The sequence below is a fragment of the Physella acuta genome, unplaced genomic scaffold (genome assembly GCF_028476545.2).
Source record: "Physella acuta isolate Inbredline_101_S28 unplaced genomic scaffold, ASM2847654v3 ptg000562l, whole genome shotgun sequence".
Lineage (NCBI taxonomy): Eukaryota > Metazoa > Mollusca > Gastropoda > Physidae > Physella > Physella acuta.
The window spans coordinates 90,125-110,000 of record NW_026732081.1 but is presented as its reverse complement, the minus strand read 5'-3'; the positions used below and the strand labels follow the sequence as shown (position 1 = coordinate 110,000).

The 19,876-nt window shown below is 38.3% G+C and overlaps 1 protein-coding gene across 1 annotated transcript in view; it reads right to left on the bottom strand.

Annotated features, from left to right (window-relative positions):
* LOC131946510 (dynein axonemal assembly factor 9-like) overlaps positions 1-19,876 on the bottom strand; it is an 89,624-nt gene that overhangs the window by 47,498 nt on the left and 22,250 nt on the right. Inside the window, exons 13-14 of the mRNA XM_059307331.1 lie at positions 14,685-14,811; positions 13,577-13,661 (exon numbers count right to left, since the gene is read on the bottom strand). Coding sequence (XP_059163314.1) covers positions 13,577-13,661; positions 14,685-14,811 — 212 coding nt within the window. The remainder of the gene's footprint in view (positions 1-13,576; positions 13,662-14,684; positions 14,812-19,876) is intronic.

The following is a 19,876-nucleotide window of genomic DNA, read 5'->3' as shown; positions in this document are numbered from 1 at the left end:
CTAACACCGTAACTCAACACCGTGCTGCAACACGCATGAACACCGCGACCAAGGACCTCACCTCACCAAATGACTGTGACCTACGTTTATCGTGATGATGACCCGGCGTCGCAGAATTGATTTCCTTAACTCGGTTTTCAAGCCGTAATCAATTGCGTTTCGGCCGGGATGCGGTCAAGACAATTTTACGGCACAATGAGATTAGTGTAGCATGCAGTGCCCGGGTCCCGACCCACGGGCCCGCCTCCGTTCTCCGACCCTGAATTAGACCGATCTGCTAACTGGACCGTCCAGACGGCTACAAGTGCGGGCTGAATTAGGTCTAATACCGCCCCACATAGGGGCATTAGTTCGGCCTGAATGCCAGAAATCGTTGCTATTACCAACTTACCCCCCCCCCCCCCGCCCAACTCCCCGGACAGAGATTGACCTCTATAATCTACAGTGTACTCCAATAAGGAGATAGATTTTCTAAGTTTGTTTATATATATATATGTGTACAATATATATATATACAATATATAAACTATATATATATATATATATATATATATATATATATATATATATATATATATATATATATATATATATATATATATATATATATATATATATATATTGGCCGTGCTAAAAATGTTTATTTAGTCAGGGTAAATAGTGAGAAGGAAATCCCAGAAAATACACAGACTACGATATGAATATTTTTTTCCAGCGAATAAATAAACCTTAAAGAAATAAAACGTCTAATTATTATTTAGAAATCGGCGGGCTTACTTCCCTTCACATTAAAGCTTCCTGCTCTATAATTAGGAAATAACGACTTCCGCTTCGGACGCAACAACATACTTATGGGGGCTAATCAGTTCCTTTGATTCTCCGAAGAAAATGTTACCGTCTGAAATTATTGAATTCAAAATTGATTTTTTTTTTCTTGGGGAAAATAAGCACGTCTGCCATAAGAAACAATTTGGTTTGAGATTACTGAAAGGCGTGTCTGGCCAGTTGTCAAAGTATTGCCAGAGTCTGGTCAGTTGGTAAAGTATGAAGCCAGTTTGTAATGTGTGGCCAATTTGTAAATAGTGATGGCCATATTGTAAAATAATGGTGGCAATATTGTAAATTATTTGTAGTCGGATTGTAAAATACTGGTGGCCATTTTGTAAAAATTCTGATGGTCATTTTGTAAAGTATTGGAGGCCATTTTGTAAAATAAATTGTAGTAAGCTTGTAAAATATTCCTTGGTTTCTTTTAAAATATGTGTATTGCTAAATCGTAAAATGTATGTTTTGCTTGTATTGTTGCATTGAAATGAAATATTTTGAATTTTTCTACTGAAATAAGCTTATAATGAAACTGAAAATTATAATCTAAAAAAATAGCTTTCTCGCTTTAGTAAAATAATTTGTCTTTCATAAAAGCAATAATTTTGTTTTACTAAAGAAAGAAATCACTGCTTTAGAAAAAAATAAAAACTGAGATTGGACCACCAACACACAGCTAAATATTTCGACCTAAGTAAAAGCCTACAAATAGAGTTTCGTCTCTAGATTACTGTCTAATCATTTCACTCTTGATTCAACTTTCAGACTGATATTTATAGCCCGCCGTAATTAGTTTAAAAATAATTTAGCGCGCGTGCGAGATTTTTAATGACAAGCTAACATTAAACGCACACATCCAGTTTGCACTGAAGATTTTCTACAGCGAGACCAAAAAAAAATGCCTCGTTTTAATTTCCGTTTTAAAAAAAAATAGACGCCAGTGTCTGCTTTTTGACAAACATGCTCGTGTGTTCGCTCGTGAGCCCTCAACGTGCAGACAACCTGCGGATTGGTGAGTCACCCGACTTCGACCAGGCATCGCAGTTTATCGGGAATTCCCGACCAGCCTTGGCTTTGGATAATGAAGGCTACCCATGCGCGAACGTGCCTGTCAACACAACTCCGCGAAAAACCGAGGGAAAAAAGGGCCTAAAGAAAAGATGTATCGGCTCATCTCTCGCAGGCACGTGACACGAAGCTGTGATATGATTGGTTGTTTGGGTGCTCAAAATTCTGTTTTAAAATGCCCTTATTGTGTTTAATCAACCGAAATTATTTATTTACATCTAGTAACGTGAAATGGCGGTCTTACATCCACAGAAAATGAAGTTTAATTGAAAACAAAGACGGAACATTGTGCTTGAAAAAACGAAACAATGATTTGTGGAGATTTCTATAGCTATCGACCTGCGGAAATTGCTCTGAGCAAAGCCATTCTTTAGGAACTTGTAAACAATAAATTTCCGTGCTTAAAAATCGATTTTTAAACAAATTGTTCATAAAATGCAAGAATTATAAAAAAAACATTCTGACGTCAGTAACACATTGAAAAAGTGCATCATCGAGCTGGTACATTTAGGCCGATCAAGACTTCAAAGGCACTGTCATATATTTCAAAACTCAAAAGTAGTTTAGAAACATCAAGAGAAAATAGAAATGAGTTCAAAGGCTTAGATGCGTTCATCTTACAAAACTCTAAAGTAGGTAAGAAACAACAAGATAATAAAATAGAAATGAGTTCAAAGGCGTAGATGCGTTCATCTTACAAAACTCTAAAGTAGGTAAGAAACAACAAGATAATAAAATAGAAATGAGTTCAAAGGCTTAGATGCGTTCATCTTACAAAACTCTAAAGTAGGTAAGAAACAACAAGATAATAAAATAGAAATGAGTTCAAAGGCTTAGATGCGTTCATCTTACAAAACTCTAAAGTAGGTAAGAAACAACAAGATAATAAAATAGAAATGAGTTCAAAGGCTTAGATGGGTTCATCTTACAAAACTCAAGAATAGTTTAGAAAAAGTAAGATAAGAAAATAAAAAAGAAATAATCAGAAAACATTGTGGTCTATGGAGAAAGGAGATATGAACAAGAGAAAGTACAACTCTAAATGCAGGAAATGGGATCGTATGAGCACACGGCTTTGGGAAGAACACAAATTTTAAGAATAAAATCTACCCAAAAAATGTGACCGCGATAAAAACGCGACTATTAGGAACAAAAAAAACTTTCAAGAATAAAATCTACCAAAGCTGTAACCACGTGATGAACGCGAATTTTCGGAAGAAAACAAATTTTAAGAATAAATGAAAATCTACACAAAAATGCGACCATGGGAAGAATACGACTTGTGGAAGAATGAAAATAAAATATACCAAAAATGGACCTTTGAGAAAAGCACACGGAATTTTTAATCGTAGTTTATGCAGGACATTCAAAAAGTCAGGAAAGCGATATCGATTTTTAAAGATGGAAACACAAGTTTGTGTTGTCTAATGATCCTTGCTCAAGGCTGCATAAAACCCTTGCCAACTTCTTAAACTAACTAGAGCAACGATAAGCATGCTCCTACTCTCAGCCGAACTAGTTAACCCAAAACATAACCTTCGCGTTAGTTCATCCAGTTATACCAAACCCTTACCATTTCTCTAACTTGAGATGAACCAATAAACTTTAGACTACAATCAAATTTAACATGTATTCTATTTAACCTTAAACAGAGAAATATAGCCTTAACCTTATACTTAGCCTAACCGCAGATAAACAAAATCCCTACCCAAATTTACTGCGGTAAATGAGCGAAGAGAGACAAGCAGAAAAGCGCTATGGATTATTCTAAGATTGTAAAACTCAGTTTATGCACTTCCATTTTCACTCCCCCCAAACAGTTTTAATGAATTTTTTTTTTCGTTAGAGCTGCCTTGTCGAAAAAAAAAAGTTCGTTGCGGAATTGTGTATCGGAATTGTGTATCGTGATTCAAGAGGAAAATGGAAAGGCTTATGACGTAAACACCGTTTATAAAAACGGCCAGATTATCAGGCTTTTAATAATCGGGTTAAAGCTGTTTATCTATGACGCGTGTTGGTAGCAATTAGTGTAATATTTGGATAAAATTACATGTAATTTTAAGGTAATAGTGTGTGTTATGCTACATCATTCGTTAAAACTTTTAACCATCATATGAACGATATACCTGAATATACCAGTGCATGTAACATTATACCAAATGACCTTGTAACCGTGTAACAATATGAGTAACACGATACTGTAAAGAACTTAGTGTAAAACTGTAGTATACTTTTTTAAAGACGGTGTGGTCAGAAGGTAGAGCGAACGACTGCTAATCCGAAAATCTTTAGTTCGGATCCCGGGCTGAGCCCGTAGAACGCCATTGAGTCCACCCAGCTTTAATGGGTACCGGACTCTCGTTAGAGAAAGTAAATGCGGCTGGGCAAAGAGCTGACCACGCCATCTCTTCATATGCTAAAGCCAACTCTACATTATCTGCTTCATTGTTGGAAGATTTGAAAAGGTAACTTTATACTGATTTGTAATCATTGCTTACAAATAACGAAAGTTGCGGCAATTCCTTGCTAATAAGATTAGGCTAGCCTCAATAGCCTGGCGCCCCTCCTGGGACAAAGGCCGCTGACTAGAGCCTTTCAGGCATCTCTGTCCTGGGCTAGTCGCTCCAACTGAAGGGTCATTCGCATCCTCTGGCCCAATACGAATAGAAATGAGGTACTACGGTCTTTTCTAATACAGCCACCTTAATTCAACATCTTTGCAAATTAGAGCCCGTTTCAATAAGAATTCCATGACCTATGATCTCGTTTTATTTGTCCCATTAAAAAGTGATTTACATTTAGCTTGTGAGGTTTTTTTTTTTTTTTTACAAAACAACTCTACCCAAACAGGGGGAAAAACAGATCATGGAGAGTAAAGAGACAGCATGTTCAACATGACAGAATGAAACGCATGTTCCACATGCACACTGACAAGTGAATGACAAGATTCTCAGAATGTCTACGGCTAAGTAAACATAAACATGTGGTGGCAGGTCCAATAAGAATTATTGATTTCTGCTTCGATATGTTTAGTGAAGGCCTGGGTAAAATCGATAGTAAATTAATGTTCGTTATTTTATCCAATAAACTTAAATGCATTAGACTTTGAAGAATGACGATTTAAAAAAAAAACACATTTGAATCTTCACTTAATCGGAGCTTACTGGGATGGCATACAAAAAAAGATGCCAGTAAAAAATAAATAAAAGCTCCGCATGCTTAGAAAGTGTGAAAGCTTGCTGGGTAAAGGATGCCGGTGTGAATAAAATGGGAACATTGCTGTTTGATTTCACTCTGACGTGTAAATACCATCTGCTGACGACGTCACTAGAGTTTGATGACAGGGATGTCTCGTGCTGCCCACGTTCGTTTCAGGCTTGTCTGGCTAGGGACAGCTTGCCTGATACACTAGAGGCCGCTTGCCCGGGCAAGGCGTGGATTTACATGTAATGAGCCGCGAAATTCCCGAGCATAAGAAATCAATTTAATTCCTTTTTAGAACTCCACAGAAAATAAACAACTTGGCTTTATTTTTTTTTGTTTTCGCTTGAGATAAAGACGTTTTAATAACTTCATATAAACATGCGTTTTGTATTTGCTTAAATGCTTTACAATGTTGACGTTCATGGACGCCAAAGCCAGACTTTTATTTTCTAATTATCTCTATGGCTATTTTTAATTCAGTGCCCGTCCCTCGGCCCTATGCCCGGGCATGCATTATGCAGCTGAGCTGTAACCAGACGATCGTTACGTCCAGTTTGATACTACACAGATAATTGTAAATAATCAAGTAGGGGAAATTGATGCCCTCAGTGGTACACGAGAGCTCCATTCGCCAGCCTCGCTCTGGTCGGCTCTATCAAAGGGACGCGTTAAGTTTGATTGAAGTGACGGCCTTTGTTTCATCGTTGGGAACTTGTGCTGGTGATGTACTAGTCGTGTCAGGTGATAGGCTGTTGGTGTCAGTTGTTGGGCGGTGTCTGAGTGGTCACGTGGTGATATGTTGGTGTCTGGGTGATGTCATGTGATATGATGTTGGTGTCTGCGTGGTGTTAGTTGATGAGTTGTTGGAGTAGGTGTGGTGTCACGTGATATGATGCTGGTGTCTGAGTGATGTCAAGTGATGTGATGCTGGTGTCTGAGTGGTGTTACGTGATGGGATGTTGGTGTCGGAGTGGTGTTTGTTGATGTTGATGTCTCAGTGGCGTCACGTGATGTGACGTTGGTGTCTGGTGTCACGTGATGTGATGTTGGTGTCTGGTATCACGTGATTGGATGTTGTCTAAATGGTGTTAGTTAATGAGTTGTTGGTGTAGGGGTGGTGTCAGTTAATGAGTGGGTGTTTTCTGTTCAGTTAGTGACGTCATTGGCAGGTTTTCTGTCAGATTAAATATTTTTGAATAGTGGGTGGGTTTTAGTTAGTGTAGTGCCAGTTCATGGGTGGGTGGGTTCTATAATTAGTGTAGTGCCAGTTCATGGGTGGGTGGGTTCTATAGTTAGTGTAGCGCCAGTTCATGGGTGGGTGGGTTCTATAGTTAGTGTAGTGCCAGTTCATGGGTGGGTGGGTTCTATAGTTAGTGTAGCGCCAGTTCATGGGTGGGTGAGTTCTATAGTTAGTGTAGCGCCAGTTCATGGGTGGGTGGGTTCTATAGTTAGTGTAGTGCCAGTTCATGGGTGGGTGGGTTCTATAGTTAGTGTAGTGCCAGTTCATGGGTGGATGGGTTCTATAGTTAGTGTAGTGCCAGTTCACGGGTGGATGTGTTCTATAATTAGTGTAGTGCCAGTTCATGGGTGGGTGGGTTCTATAGTTAGTGTAGCGCCAGTTCATGGGTGGGTGGGTTCTATAGTTAGTGTAGTGCCAGTTCATGGGTGGGTGGGTTCTATAGTTAGTGTAGTGCCAGTTCATGGGTGGATGGGTTCTATAGTTAGTGTAGTGCCAGTTCATGGGTGGGTGGGTTCTATAGTTAGTGTAGTGCCAGTTCATGGGTGGGTGGGTTCTATAGTTAGTGTAGTGCCAGTTCACGGGTGGGTGAGTTCTATAGTTAGTGTAGTGCCAGTTCACGGGTGGGTGAGTTCTATAGTTAGTGTAGTGCCAGTTCATGGGTGGGTGGGTTCTATAGTTAGTGTAGTGCCAGTTCATGGGTGGGTGGGTTCTATAGTTAGTGTAGTGCCAGTTCATGGGTGGGTGGGTTCTATAGTTAGTGTAGTGCAAGTTCACGGGTGGATGGGTTCTATAGTTAGTGTAGTGCCAGTTCATGGGTGGGTGGGTTCTATAGTTAGTGTAGTGCCAGTTCATGGGTGGGTGGGTTCTATAGTTAGTGTAGTGCCAGTTCATGGGTGGGTGGGTTCTATAGTTAGTGTAGTGCCAGTTCATGGGTGGGTGGGTTTTATAGTTAGTGTAGTGCCAGTTCATGTGTGGATGGGTTCTATAGTTAGTGTAGTGCCAGTTCATGGGTGGGTGGGTTCTATAGTTAGTGTAGTGCCAGTTCATAGGTGGGTGGGTTTTAGTTCGTGTAGTGCCAGTTCATGGGTGGGTGGGTTCTATAGTTCGTGAAGTGCCAGTTCATGGGTGGGTGGGTTTTAGTTAGTGTAGTGCCAGTTCACGGGTGGGTGGGTTCTATAGTTAGTGTAGTGCCAGTTCATGGGTGGGTGGGTTCTATAGTTAGTGTAGTGCCAGTTCATGGGTGGGTGAGTTCTATAGTTAGTGTAGTGCCAGTTCATGGGTGGGTGGGTTCTATAGTTAGTGTAGTGCCAGTTCATGGGTGGGTGGGTTCTATAGTTAGTGTAGTGCCAGTTCATGGGTGGGTGGGTTCTATAGTTAGTGTAGTGCAAGTTCATGGGTGGGTGGGTTCTATAGTTAGTGTAGTGCCAGTTCATGGGTGGGTGGGTTCTATAGTTAGTGTAGTGCCAGTTCATGGGTGTGTGGGTTCTATAGTTAGTGTAGTGCCAGTTCATGGGTGGGTGGGTTCTATAGTTAGTGTAGTGCCAGTTCACGGGTGGGTGGGTTCTATAGTTAGTGTAGTGCCAGTTCATGGGTGGGTGAGTTCTATAGTTAGTGTAGTGCCAGTTCATGGGTGGGTGAGTTCTATAGTTAGTGTAGTGCCAGTTCATGGGTGGGTGGGTTCTATAGTTAGTGTAGTGCCAGTTCATGGGTGGGTGGGTTCTATAGTTAGTGTAGTGCCAGTTCATGGGTGGGTGGGTTCTATAGTTAGTGTAGTGCCAGTTCATGGGTGGGTGGGTTCTATAGTTAGTGTAGTGCCAGTTCATGGGTGGGTGGGTTCTATAGTTAGTGTAGCGCCAGTTTATGGGTGGGTGTGTTCTATAGTTAGTGTAGTGCCAGTTCATGGGTGGGTGGGTTCTATAGTTAGTGTAGCGCCAGTTTATGTGTGTGTGCTGTCACCATATAGAAACGTCAGCTGATAGATAGAAGTGTTTCGGCCTTGTTTGTAGTGTGATTTCGTTGATAAGCAGAGTTTATCCTGAATTTGAGACAGACTGAAAGCTCTACATTATTCAAAACATAGCAGAACAAGTTGAAAATATAAAAATATTTCGAGGTATGGAGATGGAAAAAAATAACGTTACTCATGATATACACGTAGAAGGCAACACAACAACAAAACATATTTAACATGTCCTTTTTTAAAACTATTATTGTTACTTTTATTAACCTTATAAACAAGGTTATACTTCTGAGCAGTAGTCCTGAACCCCATCGCTGCTAAGTAACATAAATATTGAAAGCACACTTAACCAAATATCAGCCTGAATTAGAAACATAGAATCTATGTGTTCATCAAGGCCACACAAGTAATTCAGATAATTTTTTATTCGGTGAACTTTTTGTTAACATAGTGCAATGCGTGGTATACAATTTCTTTTTCTCGTTTTTTTTTGTAGTTTTAATTACAACTAGAATACCCGTCATCCGTTGGATAACTGTGGGCTTCGGGGGTCATCCATCAAAAAACATCACGTCTGTCACTCAGAGGCATAGCGACCCTTCCCGGCGCCCGGGGACAAACTTTTCGATTTGAACCCCCCCCCCCCCCCACTCAAACTTTCGACTTGAACCCCCCTCAACCTTTCAATTTATTTTTCCAAACCATTTTGGCGCCCCAACATATGTCCCCCCCCTTCCCCCCTCCACCTCCCCCCGCCTCCCCTTCCCCCCCCCCCCCCGCCTCCCCTTCACCCCCCCCCCCCCCGCCTCCCCTCCCCTCCCGCCCCCCCCCCTCCTCGCTACGCTACTGCAGTGTCACTTATCGTCACAAAAAACAGACCCCACATTCAAAAATATGTTTTTTATCTTTTAAAAACACCGAAAACAACGATTTCGGACTATCCCTTCATATACTGACGTCACAGGTGACCTACTCAACTCTACTTCACCTGCCCAGTGTCCCGCCAAGTCTCAGACAACAAAAACTATTCCAGCCGAGCATGTCTCTGACCACACTATCCCTTCATTTGCTTAGGACAAAGAAACAGATGAACCCTACTTCACCTGCCCTGTGCCCCGCGAGGTCCTGATAGTCAACCTTATCATTCACATATAGGGCTTAAGAAAAAATAATTGAAAACGTAAAAAAAAAAAAAAGTTCTATTAATGTTTATGACACTGACTTTAAAATTTAGCCTTCATTCTCCAAAGCAAATTTTAAAATGCTTTTCTGGCATATCTAGCCCTGGCCACCTATACAATGTATTCTAGATCTAGGCCCTAGGCCCTAGGCTAGATTCTAGATTCATAACTTTCCTTCGACAGCTGATCTTTAGATCTAGAGAAATTTATTGTAAAACTAAATGAAAAAGACAGTTGCAAATTGATATAAGTGTTGGAACGTAATAAATACAGCAAACGGACGTATTGTTAAAGTTATGACCGACAGAAAATTAGATTTAGAACGCGTTAAACTTGTGAATGGGAACACAATTTTCTTCGATAGACGCCGCCATTTTATTGTACTAAAGAGTAAACAAAAACCTGTGACGTCACGGTCCCGCCGAGTGTAGTGGTCGTTTTAATCTTTTTAAAAAAAATGGGTTACTCTGCGTATGAATAAATCAATAAATTAATTAACGTCTTTAAATAAATGTGTGATTAACAGTCTGTCTTAAAACAAAATTTTTTCTCTACCTACATACTATTTTACAGCTTTCCACGATGAGTGCAACCATGCGAGATAGTCAATCAGGCAAACAAACAAACAAACAAAAAAACAAATAAATATTCAAACATGTAAACAAACTTGACTTTTAGTAGTATTAGATTATATTTGCTTTTACTAATACTCAACTTACGTTTAATAAAACAGCACGACCAAACAATAAAACAGAATCCGAATTAATTAAAACTCGATACGCAGATATTTAATTAAGTTTTGTAAATGTTAAAAGTTTAAGTTTTTAATTAAGCTGATGGCACTGACGGTCGATATGGCAGACTTTGTAGAGTTTGTATCACAACACAGTGGCGTCAGTAAGTTAAATGACACCAGGTGTGGTATATAATTGGTGTCACCCTATTAAATATATATATATATATATATATATATATATATATATATATACATATATATATATATATATATATATATATATATATATATATATATATATATATATATATAGTCACCCCATCAATGATGGTGTTAAGCTGTTTTCAAGATGTATATAAAAATGCTGTGAAAATAGATATGGTACGAAATAGCTCTTTTAACTAAAGAAGGCGGGCTTTTCCAATAAAATTAGAAAAATCATTGTTTTGGTGTCACCCTCCCTGTCTGTTCCGCACTCTCCGCCCTCGACTTGACCCATATGCCCCCACTCATGCAGGGATTGTGGGATTGTGTGTAGGCCTACCACGTGACACCCATGAGTCCGGGAACAGAATTTCAAACAATATAACTAATATTAAATGAATATAAGAAAAACAAGAGAAAAATATCACACGTCGAAAGCTGAGTGAACATACTAGGACAAGCATCACTAACGAAGCACCCCCTTTCAATGTACGGACATCGGGAAAACCCAGCGCTATATAAAGATGTAAAAAGCTGTTCACCATCCACCAGCAAGGGACGAAGAGCCGAGTCTAAGTTTTAATTTAACTCACTTTCCTCTCTCATATTTATTCATCAGTTTTATTGCACGTTTCCTGCCGGGGCGGCAAACAGTTATGGCAGACGTCAGGGCCCACGACTCTGCGCAAATGATTCATCACGGATGTTTTATTGAGGGGGGAGGACGACAATTTGCCTCGACACCCCCCACCAGCTCCCTCGGCGGGGGAAAAATCGTTATTTAGGTAGAAGGGGTTAGATGTGTAGAAAATAAAGTTAAAAGATAATCGCCGACTTAAGAAAGAGCAGAAATGTTTAAGACATTGACACTACAGAGCCATGGAAGACGTGAAATGTGGATACTATTATAGAGGTTTCGATTCCAGTACAGATTCCACATACAGTCCTGAGAAGTTCCACATAAAACAACATAGAAATTGGTCTATCTGACAATAAACTTGTTACAACTCATAAATGTCGGCTTCTAGAGGGTTTGTTTCGACATACATAATGGCCCAATATCTATGTTTGGGCTCCGATCTTGGCCCGTGATCTGTTTGGGCTACAATGTTAGCCCGTGTTCTATGTTTGGGCTACAATGTTGGCACGTGATCTATGTTTGGGCTCCGATGTTTGGGCTACAATGTTGGCCCGTGATATATGTTTGGGCTACAATGTTGGCCCGTGTTCTATGTTTGGGCTACAATGTTGGCCCGTGATATGTTTGCGCTACAATGTTGGCACGTGATCTGTTTGGGCTACAATGTTGGCCCGTGTTCTATGTTTGGGCTACAATGTTGGCCCGTGTTCTATGTTTGGGCTCCGATGTTTGGGCTACAATGTTGGCCCGTGATCTATGTATGGGCTACAATGTTGGCCCGTGATCTGTGTATGGGCTACAATGTTGGCGTATTATTTATGTGGCTCCAATGAAGTCCAACAAAAATTAGTTAGTGCCGTTAAATTAACTATGCTACTATGCTTGGTATGAACAATTATTTTTTTATATGTGACTTTCCTATTTTGGTATGATACTGGTCACGTGACAATAAATAATGACATCATTTCAGTACCTGGCACAGTTAACTTAAGAACAGTGAAGTCACGTATAAACAATTAGACTCACCATTCGAGCCATCAGCTATTATAGAGCTACATGAGTATGTGACAGCCTTATATAAGCCTATCACTCACCTAACATAGATAAGAATCTAACGACAAAATGTGAGGGAATCGATTTTTTAATGTGGCCACCAGCAAAGTTTTTGTCCCACGTTTTTAGTTTAAATGGGAGTGACGTGTGTATAACAGGTTAGACAAGGTTTAACAGACGTTCGTAACGTCTCACCAAGACAGGTTTAACAGGTGTTCATAAAGTGTCACCAAGGTTTAACAGGGGTTCATACAGTGTCACCAAGGTTTATAGGGCTTCATATAGTGTCACCAAGGTTAGCAGGGGTTCATAAAGTGCCACCAAGGTTTAACAGGGGTTCATAAAGTGACAACAAGGTTTAACAAGGGTTCATAGAGTGTCACATAGGTTTAACAGGGGTTTATAAAGTGTCACCAAGGTTAACAGGGGTTCATAAATTTCACCAAGGTTTAACAGACGTTCATAAAGTGTCACCAAGGTTTAACAGGGGTTCATAAGTGTCACCAAGGTTTAACAGGGGTTCATAAAGTGTCACCAAGGTTTAACAGGGGTTCATAAAGTGTCACCAAGGTTTAACAAGGGTTCATAGAGTGTCACATAGGTTTAACAGGGGTTTATAAAGTGTCAGCAAGGTTAACAGGGGTTCATAAAGTGTCACCAAGGTTAACAGACGTTCATAAAGTGTCACCAAGGTTAACAGACGTTCATAAAGTGTCACCAAGGTTTAACAGGGGTTCATAAAGTGTCACCAAGGTTTACAGGGGTTCATAAAGTGTCACCAAGGTTTACACGGGTTCATAAAGTGTCACCAAGGTTTAACAGGGGTTCATAAGTGTCATCAAGGTTTAACAGGGGTTCATAAGTGTCACCAAGGTTTAACAGGGGTTCATCTTCATGAAAACGTGTATAGCTACAGCACATCTGATACATATAAACTTTAAGGCTATAGAAATTATATTACTACATCACGTAAGATTGACATTATCATCATCTCAGTAAAACCTCTAAGTATGTATGCAACATAGGGCCTGTTAAATAGTTGTTACATATTTAAAGCCAACAAAATCAAATATTTAACATAGCAGTCAATGAAACAACATCATATGAAGCTTAGCACAAAATGTTTTTTGCACATTACATTTTGGGGTAAGAGGCTAAACAAGTTTTTGGTGTATTAGTAAGTTTAAAAAATGATATATCTTGGCGTAAATAAAATATGAAAGATAAAGTTTTTAGTAGCAGTGGGAAAAGAACCAAATATTTAACACTAACTAGGGGAAATAACTCAGATACTGCCGGGAATGTGTACAAGACACGTAAAAACATCACAATCCTTTAGTTATGATATAATGTGTATGCAAGTTGAACATCTCTATCTTGTAGTGATGATGTAGAGCTACAAAAGGTAAAACACTACTTACCTTTAGTGATGATGTAGGACTACAAAAGGTAAAACACTACTTACCTTTAGTGATGATGTAAGGCTCGTTACAGAAGAAATACGTTCTTGTGCATGCTAAAGGGTTGTGAGGGGAAGCAACTTGACAAATCTTAAACAAGATACAAAAATTACGGTTATGTCCCTTACATTATAATATCTCAATGTATATTTTAGAGCAAATTTCGCTACTTCTGACTACTGAAAAAGACTCTTGCTTTATTTATTCACAATATTTTATAGTTATAATTAGATTAATGAACTTAACGTATTGTTATTACTGCAGTGTCTGAAAACAGTAAAATGGACCTCACCACAAGAAGTATGACATCATAGGTGACCATAGGCTTATAGTTTTGCCCTATTCTAGATCCAACGATCATTGACCCGCGTTTATTTCATCTAATGTCAGTCTTAAAGAGACTACCTTATATAAATGTATACATTAAAGCTAGAGTACATCTCAAATATGACATTCATTGCTAGTTGTATAACATTGGATGTTATACATTGGGGGAATGGCGTGGTCGGGAGGAAGAGCACCTGACTGCTGACTGTTTCCAGAAAGTTTGGCATTACGTGTAGATGTAAAATGTTGAGTGCAGTATGTACGCACAATGTGGAAAATGTAATGCTAAAATTATCATGCGGCAAGTGTTCAATAAGCTGTACAAAAGTTAGATGACAAGTGCTTAATAAGCTGTACACCAGCATGTACACACCATGTACTGTCATGTGAAGAGTGCTCAATAAGCTGTACAAATGTCAGATGACCAGTGCTCAATACGCTGTACAAATGTCATATGACAAGTGCTCAATAAGCTGTACAGAGGTCAGATGACAAGTGCTCAATAAGCTGTACAGATGTCTGATGACCAGTGCTCAATAAGCTGAACAAATGTCAGATAACAAGTGCTCAATAAGCTGTACAAATGTCAGATGACAAGTGCTCAATAAGCTGTACAAATGTCAGATGACCTACAGTGCTCAATAAGCTGTACAAATGCCACATGACCAGTGCTCAATAAGCTGTACAGATGTCACATGACAAGTGCTCACTAAGCTGTACAAATGTCACATAACCATTGCTCACTAAGCTGAACAAATGTCAGATGACCAACAGTGCTTGACCTACCATGTGACAAGGACGGTCACACTTGAGTGACAGGTCTGACAGCTGGACATCTCTCCCGTCCTTTAGCTCCTGCATGTGCTGTCTGTGGCTGTCGGGACTGAACACGACAAACGGGACTTTTCCGACGCTGGAGAGATAGAGAAGAAACACGTCTTAGGGTAAACAGTTGCGTGGGCAGCGTCTTTACTTTCTCGTATACAGAGTATAGAGGAAGCACTGCTGAATAATTATCAAATATTTTGACAGTTCTCGCCCTTTGATAACTCCATACTTTATCATATACAGTGCATAAGGATGAAATGTAATCGTGCAAAAGATCTAAACAGAAATGTTGACAAACTTTGACGTTTTACATTCTTCCGGAATGGAAAAACTTGGTTTTGCAATTTTGTCTTATGTCTGTGAACACGATTTTTTGAGTACCGTTTAGTCATGTTGACGAAATGTTATATATTTGTAATTCTGTATCAAAACATACTCTACTTGCTGTTTCTTAAATTAAAGCGCCTTTTAATTTAGGTAGACGGAATTTCATGTGTATGTATTGAAATGTGTGTGCAGTATTCTCTCAACTTATGAACGATTTCCGGTAACCGGATGTAATACTTAACTCTATTTGTGTGTGAACACTTTAACTTAAGTAATGTTTCAGTTAAGTAGAAGAAATTGTATACATAAATATATATAAGTAGAGGAACTGATAACTAAGTTTATTTTAAGTTTTTGCGCGACCTCCGATAACCGGAAGTGGTATTTTACTCCAGTTCCGATTTCTAAAATACTGATAACGTAAGTACCGTTGCATTAAAGTGAACGAAATGTTATAAATACGTATAAGATCTTACTATCTTCAATCTTTCATATTTTGAGTGTTTCAGGAGACCGGAAGTGGTATTTTATAGTATTTCCGATTTCTCAAAAAATATCACTTCTACTGGACCGGTTTGTTCCAAATTTTTCATGTAGGTAAAGATTTAATGATAATGAACTTTGACATAAAATGCGATTTTATCAGATGTTTAATCAACATTTTATAAATAAATCAATGTTTCCTTCCTAAAATACTAATTTTCCTCGCCATTACACACATGTGAGTTCATTTGGTATTTGGTAAGCAATTCATTTTTAGTACTAATTTTTTTTTTAAATTAAAACATTTCTATATCTCGATTGCACTGGCAGTACCATCTCCCTTAATAACAGAAAGTTTAGGGTAGATCTCTCACGCTTTATTGTTAAAAGGGGTGGCCGGAAAGAACCGCAACGGAAAAAAGCGCAACGGAAAAAAGCGCAAAACAAAAAGCGCAACGGAAATAAGCGCACACGGAAAAAAGCGCAAAGAGAAAAAAGCGCACACAGAAAAAAGCGCAAAGAGAAAAAAGCGCAAACGGAAAAAAGCGCAACGAGAAAAAAGCGCACAAAGAAAAAAGCGCAAACAGAAAAAAGCGCAAACGGAAAAAAGCGCAAAGAGAAAAAAGCGCACACGGAAAAAAGCGCAAAGAGAAAAAAGCGCAAACAGAAAAAAGCGCAAAGAGAAAAAAGCGCACACAGAAAAAAGCGCAAACAGAAAAAAGCGCAAACGGAAAAAAGCGCAAACAGAAAAAAGCGCAAACGGAAAAAAGCGCAAACAGAAAAAAGCGCACACGGAAAAAAAGCACAAACGGAAAAAAGCGCAAACGGAAAAAAGCGCAAACAGAAAAAAGCGCAAACGGAAAAAAGCGCAAACAGAAAAAAGCGCACACAGAAAAAAGCGCAAACAGAAAAAAGCGCAAACGGAAAAAAGCGCAAACGGAAAAAAGCGCACACAGAAAAAAGCGCAAACGGAAAAAAGCGCAAACAGAAACAAAAAAATGCGCAACCAGAAAAAACACAACGAAAAATGTGCAAAAGAGAAATTTAGCACAAAGACCATATGGACTAGATGACACATTTATACATGACTGTTAGGGCTGCTGTGAGAGTGTCGTGTTTGATCACGTGATCTACTACCATTTAAAGCGTACCACTACCATCTGCATTCCCATCACCACGATACAGGCGATAATCACTTTACACAATGCCTATTATTTTCTTGGTCAATAATTATTCAACTACTATTCTCGTATAAACATAAAACTATCGACATTACACGAAGTATCTTTCACATTCTCCCTAGTCCGAACTACCTAGCTTGCATACTATAACAACCCGTTCCTATGGCAAAACTTCACTCTCTTTCATCCGCGTCATCAAACATGCATTCGTCATATCTCTCGTAACAACATTCATTCGCACCAAAATAACAATTTTGTATTTAATATTTTTTCACATCATGACGCACCTACCTACCTACCTACTACCCACCTACCCACCTACCTACCTACCTACCTAACTACCCACCTACCCACTTACCCACTTACCCGCCTACATACTTACCAAACTACCCACCAAAAAAGTATCGGCTAAGTTCGTAAGTTTCGTAAACTGTACTAGACATCATTTTTTTAATGAAAATTCATTGACATCATTGACATTTGTTACATATATGTTACATTTTGCGACAACCTTAATTAGTGCGTTGGGCTTGTATGAAAACTCACTTCGAACTAACTCAATTACATGCTATTTATTTTAACATTTATAAACTTCATCTCTCTTTGTTTCTTTATAAAAATGTTACGGAAGGTTTTTAAGGTATTTTACTGAAATGTTTACCGGACGAATGCAAAATGATATAAACAACCATAGCTCTTTTGTTATATAGGCTACATGCAGTGTTTCTTCCAGACTTCCCCCCCCCCCCCCTCAAACTGTCGATTGTACCCCCCCCCCTCAAACTTTCGATTTGCATATATATATATATATATATATATATATATATATATATATATATATATATATATATATATATATATATATATATATATATATATATATATATATACCGAGGGGTCTATTGGGGGGGGGGGGGGTTATGACCCCCCATAACCCCCCCCCCCCCCGCCTACGCCACTGCATATAAGTATTCGCATAGATTTAGAGTAGCGTCCCTTTTGTTTACATGTTTTCATTACCCTTCAAACAAAAGTCTATTTTAGTTATATTGAGATTAAAGAATGTAAATAAATAGTATACACAATTCTGTAGAATAGGAACGATTGGGAGGGAAGTGACATTTAGCGCAGTAAATTTAGAGGTTAGGTAGGGTATAATAAATGGTGGGGTTAGGAAAGTTAAGGGGTCCATTCTCTAATAGGCAATCTATGTCTCTTTCGTACTTTCGTGTTGGTTTATTGTCGAACCTGTCCTCACCTTACATCACAACAGTTGGGTGACGCTTACCGTGTAATGTTAAAATAAATAGCATGTAATTGAGTTAGTTCGAAGTGAGTTTTCATACAAGCCCAACCCACTAATTAAGGTTGTCGCAAAATGTAACATATATGTAACATATGTCAATGATGTCAATGGATTTTCATTAAAAAAAAATGATGTCTAGTACAGTTTACGAAACTTACGAACTTCGCCGATACTTTTTTGGTGGGTAGTTTGGTAAGTATGTAGGCGGGTAGGTGGGTAGGTGGGTAAGTGGGTAAGTGGGTAGGTGGGTAGTTAGGTAGGTAGGTAGGTAGGTGGGTAGGTGGGTAGTAGGTAGGTAGGTAGGTGCGTCATGATGTGAAAAAATATTAAATACAAAATTGTTATTTTGGTGCGAATGAATGTTGTTACGAGAGATATGACGAATGCATGTTTGATGACGCGGATGAAAGAGAGTGAAGTTTTGCCATAGGAACGGGTTGTTATAGTATGCAAGCTAGGTAGTTCGGACTAGGGAGAATGTGAAAGATACTTCGTGTAATGTCGATAGTTTTATGTTTATACGAGAATAGTAGTTGAATAATTATTGACCAAGAAAATAATAGGCATTGTGTAAAGTGATTATCGCCTGTATCGTGGTGATGGGAATGCAGATGGTAGTGGTACGCTTTAAATGGTAGTAGATCACGTGATCAAACACGACACTCTCACAGCAGCCCTAACAGTCATGTATAAATGTGTCATCTAGTCCATATGGTCTTTGTGCTAAATTTCTCTTTTGCACATTTTTCGTTGTGTTTTTTCTGGTTGCGCATTTTTTTTGTTTCTGTTTGCGCTTTTTTCCGTTTGCGCTTTTTTCTGTGTGCGCTTTTTTCCGTTTGCGCTTTTTTCTGTGTGCGCTTTTTTCCGTTTGCGCTTTTTTCCGTTTGCGCTTTTTTCTGTTTGCGCTTTTTTCTGTGTGCGCTTTTTTCTGTTTGCGCTTTTTTCTGTGTGCGCTTTTTTCTCTTTGCGCTTTTTTCTGTTTGCGCTTTTTTCTCTTTGCGCTTTTTTCCGTGTGCGCTTTTTTCTCTTTGCGCTTTTTTCCGTTTGCGCTTTTTTCTGTTTGCGCTTTTTTCTGTGTGCGCTTTTTTCTCGTTGCGCTTTTTTCCGTTTGCGCTTTTTTCTCTTTGCGCTTTTTTCTGTGTGCGCTTTTTTCTCTTTGCGCTTTTTTCCGTGTGCGCTTATTTCCGTTGCGCTTTTTGTTTTGCGCTTTTTTCCGTTGCGCTTTTTTCCGTTGCGGTTCTTTCTGGGAACCGTTAAAAGGGAAGGGGGTAAAATTAAATACAGAAATAAATTGTATAGATATATATATATATAAACATATATATATATATATATATATATATATATATATATATATATATATATATATATATATATATATATATATATATATATATATATATATATATATATATATATATATATATATATAAAGATAAAGATAAAGATAAAGATGAAGATAAAGATAAAGATAAAGATAAAGATAAAGATAAAGATAAAGATAAAGATAAAGATAAAGATAAAGATAAAGATAAAGATAAAGATAAAGATAAAGATAAAGATAAAGATAAAGATAAAGATAAAGATAAAGATAAAGATAAAGATAAAGATAAAGATAAAGATAAAGATAAAGATAAAGATAAAGATAAAGATAAAGATAAAGATAAAGATAAAGATAAAGATAAAGATAAAGATAAAGATAAAGATAAAGATAAAGATAAAGATAAAGATAAAGATAAAGATATAAAGATATAAAGATATAAAGATATAAAGATAAAAAGATAAAGATAAAGATAGAGATAGAGATAGAGATAGAGATAGAGATAGAGATAGAGATAGAGATAGAGATAGAG